This window comes from Anthonomus grandis, chromosome 3 (assembly GCF_022605725.1).
Source record: "Anthonomus grandis grandis chromosome 3, icAntGran1.3, whole genome shotgun sequence".
Classification (NCBI taxonomy): domain Eukaryota; kingdom Metazoa; phylum Arthropoda; class Insecta; order Coleoptera; family Curculionidae; genus Anthonomus; species Anthonomus grandis.
The window spans coordinates 441,767-446,872 of record NC_065548.1 but is presented as its reverse complement, the minus strand read 5'-3'; the positions used below and the strand labels follow the sequence as shown (position 1 = coordinate 446,872).

The window sequence follows — 5,106 nt, the reverse complement described above, 5'->3', positions numbered from 1 at the left end:
GTGTACAGTGAGACCAGTCTCTGACCCCAAAGAATGTCTTTGATTAACAGTAAAAGTTCCCCGTTCAGTTATTGTTTTGTAGTACCGCAGTACCTTTCTCTTTGGTGCGTATGAAACTTAAGACCTGTTATTATATTAATGAACATGTTTTGAATTAGGAAAAAATTTGATTTTTGGATTTATAGTTGAATTTCCACAAATTAATGAGTGAGATCCACGGTTCCAGTTCCTCAATTGTTAGAGGCATGTTAGCAAATAGTTGCATTTTCACGAAGGAAGCTTGATAGCGTATACGCCGTAGTCGTCTACACATAGTAAATTGACTACACTGTCATTTCATTTAATTTATTTAAAACTTACAATCACCAGGTAACAGATATATAAAAATACTAACTAAGAATAACACCAAACGAAAATGAAGATGAAGAATAATTTTTTTTCTTATAATTAAATAATACAAAGTGTTCTTAACTCAAAAACTAGAATAGATACACTCTTGAAAATTTGTATACAAATTATATAAATAAATTCATTAGACACCTATTTCAGCGTTTTTCAATAAATGTACAGGGTGTTGAAAAAAATTGAATTATGTGTGAGGGATAATTTTTTTTCTATAAATACCACAAAGTGTTCATAACTCAGGAACTAGAACAGATGCACTCTTGAAAATTTGTACACAAATTAAATAAATAAATTCATTAGACACCTATTTCAGCGTTTTTCAATAAATGTACAGGGTGTTGAAAAAATGGAATTATGTGTAAAGGATCATTTATTTTTTCTATAAATACCACAAAGTGTTCATAACTCAGGAACTAGAATAGATACACTCTTGAAAATTTGTATACAAATTATATAAATAAATTCATTAGACACCTATTTCAGCGTTTTTCAATAAATGTACAGGGTGTTGAAAAAAATTGAATTATGTGTAAAGGATCATTTTTTTTCTATAAATACCACAAAGTGTTCATAACTCAGGAACTAGAATAGACACACTCTTGAAAATTTGTATACAAATTATATAAATAAATTCATTAGACACATATTTCAGCGTTTTTCAATAAATGTACAGGGTGTTGAAAAAAATTGAATTATGTGTAAAGGATAATTTATTTTTTCTATAAATACCACAAAGTGTTCATAACTCAGGAACTAGAATAGATGCACTCTTGAAAATTTGTACAGAAATTATATAAATAAATTCATTAGACACCTATTTCAGCGTTTTTCGATTGATATACAGAGTGCTGAGAAAAATGGAATTATATGTGAAAAATAATTTTTTTTCTTAAAATACCACAAAGTGTTCATAACTCAGGAACTAGAATAGACACACTCTTGAAAATTTGTATACAAATTATATAAATAAATTCATTAGACACATATTTCAGCGTTTTTCAATAAATGTACAGGGTGTTGAAAAAAATTGAATTATGTGTAAAGGATAATTTATTTTTTCTATAAATACCACAAAGTGTTCATAACTCAGGAACTAGAATAGATGCACTCTTGAAAATTTGTACACAAATTAAATAAATAAATTTATTAGACACCTATTTCAGCATTTTTCAATAAATATACAGGGTGTTGTGAAAAATAGAATTATGTGTGAAGGATCTTTTTGTTTTCTATAAATACCACAAAGTGTTCATAACTCAAAAACTAGAAGAGATGCGCTCTTGAAAATTTGTACACAAATTAAGTAAATAAATTCATTAGACACCTATTTCAGCGTTTTTCAATAAATGTACAGGGTGTTGAAAAAAATTGAATTATGTGTAAAGGATAATTTATTTTTTCTATAAATACCACAAAGTGTTCATAACTCAGGAACTAGAATAGATGCACTCTTGAAAATTTGTACAGAAATTATATAAATAAATTCATTAGACACCTATTTCAGCGTTTTTCGATTGATATACAGAGTGCTGAGAAAAATGGAATTATATGTGAAAAATAATTTTTTTTCTTAAAATACCACAAAGTGTTCATAACTCAGGAACTAGAATAGACACACTCTTGAAAATTTATACACAAATTAAATAAATAAATTCATTAGACACCTATTTCAGCGTTTTTCAATAAATGTACAGGGTGTTGAAAAAAATGGAATTATGTGTAAAGGATAATTTATTTTTTCTATAAATACCACAAAGTGTTCATAACTCAGGAACTAGAATAGATGCACTCTTGAAAATTTGTACACAAATTAAATAAATAAATTCATTAGACACCTATTTCAGCGTTTTTCAATAAATATACAGGGTGTTGTGAAAAATAGAATTATGTGTGAAGGATCTTTTTGTTTTCTATAAATACCACAAAGTGTTCATAACTCAAAAACTAGAAGAGATGCGCTCTTGAAAATTTGTACACAAATTAAGTAAATAAATTCATTAGACACCTATTTCAGCGTTTTTCAATAAATGTACAGGGTGTTGAAAAAAATGGAATTATGTGTAAAGGATAATTTATTTTTTCTATAAATACCACAAAGTGTTCATAACTCAGGAACTAGAATAGATGCACTCTTGAAAATTTGTACACAAATTAAATAAATAAATTTATTAGACACCTATTTCAGCATTTTTCAATAAATATACAGGGTGTTGTGAAAAATAGAATTATGTGTGAAGGATCATTTTTTTTTCTATAAATACCACAAAGTGTTCATAACTCAGGAACTAGAACAGATGTACTCTTGAAAATTTGTACACAAATTAAATAAATAAATTCATTAGACACCTATTTCAGCGTTTTTCGATTGATATACAGAGTGCTGAGAAAAATGGAATTATATGTGAAAAATAATTTTTTTTCTTAAAATACCACAAAGTGTTCATAACTCAAAAACTAGAAGAGATGCACTCTTGAAAATTTGTACACAAATTAAGTAAATAAATTCATTAGACACCTATTTCAGCGTTTTTCAATAAATGTACAGGGTGTTGTGAAAAATAGAATTATGTGTGAAGGATCATTTTTTTTTCTATAAATACCGCAATACGTTCATAACAATTTGTACAATTATTGCTCGTTTAAATTCATTAGACACCTATTTCAGCATTTTTCAATAAATATACAGGGTGTTGTGAAAAATGGAATTATGTGTGACTCTGTTGAGGCATTTTAGGTGCACAAGATTATAACTGTGTGCATACCTTAGCATATTGTGAAAATATAATAATGGAATGTTTTAACAATAACACGACAGTTTTTAGCAATTCTTCATTGTTATTAGGACAATTCAAAAATTAATTTCACCATAATACAGCTGAAGAAAAACCATACACATAGTGAAAATGAACATGTACTTTTATCTAGTGTAAAAAAAAATCCTCTTGTAAAGTAAAACACTTTATTATTCAATGGGTTAAACAAGTCCTTTCTCTTACTAAATCTATTAAAAAAAAAAACTAATTGTTAATTAAATCCATCATCAATCCTTTCAACACATGTTTCATCCAACCTCAATCATCATCGGAGTCCCCCTCTTTTTTGTCAGCAGTCTCCCCATCTGGTTTTTGATAATGTCTGTACTCAGGCTTCAGTTCCCACATGTTCTTGTGCGGGTTTTTCAAGTTATAGTTACAAACTTCCTTTAAAATTTCTTTTAAGTATGTTATCGGTTGCTTGGTGATTTTGACGAGGTCCTTGATGTTGTAATACTGATGCTTTTCAAAGGCAGAAAATAGCATTTCCAAGACGGCGTCTTTGTCGTCCCTCGCCTTTTTCCCTTCGGCCTTTTTACGCTCCAGATATTCGATCTACAACATGATATAAAAATAAATTAAATGAAATATTTAAAAAAAAGACATTTTTACATTATTTTTGTGATCTGAAACTGGTTTGTAGCTCTGCACGACCCTCTCTAATTGTTTCACTTTTCTCACGGGCATAGAAGCTTTTCTGATGGACTCTAGTTTGAGTTTCATATAGCAATTATCTGCATATGGCCTGCATTCTAGTTTTTGCACTATTTTACCCTCCATGTACAGCTTCTCAGTTTCAGGTACTACTGAGTCAGTTTTTTCAGCTAAAACAAGTTATTTTTGCACCAATTTTTGTCGTTTATAGCTAAACTTACGTATAACGTGTGAAAAGACCCCTAAAGTCTGCTGTGTAACGGTAGAAACGTCCAGTCTGTGGTCCTTCGGTATGCTTTCTTCGCCTGCCTCATTTAAGTTTAAGATAGCATTGGATAAAGTTAAAGATACCTGAGGTTTTTGTCCCTGTTGCCTATAAAATTTACCAAATTACGTTTTTCTTGAAATATTAAATTGAAACTTTACTTTGTTATTTTTAATTTGCCCACCTCCATGTCATTTGGGGCTTTTTCCCATCGGTTGGCCACATATTTTGGCACTTTTACCAACCAGACGCCGCGATTCGCATTACTCAGGTCCAGATCACGGTCTATGTGAGTGTCTTTGGACATTTTCACTTTAAGAAATAAGGAAATGAAATTACAAGAGTTAAAAAATAAACATTTATAATTGTAAAAATTATTTGAGGTTAGGTTTGTTTTGACAGTATTAATTACGTTGTCTTGACAGTTGACATTTGATTAAAGACGTTGGACCATTGAGGGGATAGGAGAAGTAGTTTTAATTTGTTTTGGGGTTTTGGTTATTATTATAATTATGATCCTTATTCTATTTTTTTTATAAGGAAAGCAGAAAAACAGGAATAATTTTCCCAATTTCCAATGAAATTTTCATGAAAGTTGTATTTATAGAAAGGGTTCTTAATTTAGAACAATAAGTGTATCTGTAATTTTGAAAAACTGAAAAGTTTTAGAGTAAAAAATTAAATATTAAGAAAATGTGTAAAATTAATAAGACTTAAGTAGAAAAACAGGAATAATTCCTCCAATTTCCAACCGATTTTTATGAATGATGGATTTATCAAAAGGGTTTTAAGTGCAGAACAATAAGTGTATCCTTTTTTATAAGACCAAATTCAAATAAATAGGAAACTTGAGAAAGCCTGTGATTTTAAATTTATTTCTCTACTCTAAAGCCTTTCATAGTCCAATATTTTGTAAGAAACGTCAAACGTGTTGACAGCTGTCAACGTTTTGTTTTGACTTAAGGCGCA

The 5,106-nt window shown here is 29.2% G+C and overlaps 1 protein-coding gene across 1 annotated transcript; it reads right to left on the bottom strand.

Moving 5' to 3' along the window:
• Window positions 1–3,347: 3,347 nt before the first annotated feature.
• Window positions 3,348–4,543, bottom strand: LOC126733747 (general transcription factor IIF subunit 2). The gene is made up of 4 exons (XM_050437137.1): window positions 4,299–4,543; window positions 4,094–4,245; window positions 3,831–4,042; window positions 3,348–3,773 (listed from the first exon to the last, which is right to left on the bottom strand). The coding sequence occupies exons 1-4, from the start codon at window positions 4,442–4,444 to the stop codon at window positions 3,477–3,479; spliced, it is 807 nt and encodes a 268-aa protein (XP_050293094.1). The 5' UTR covers window positions 4,445–4,543; the 3' UTR covers window positions 3,348–3,476.
• Between the last annotated feature and the right edge of the window lie 563 nt (window positions 4,544–5,106).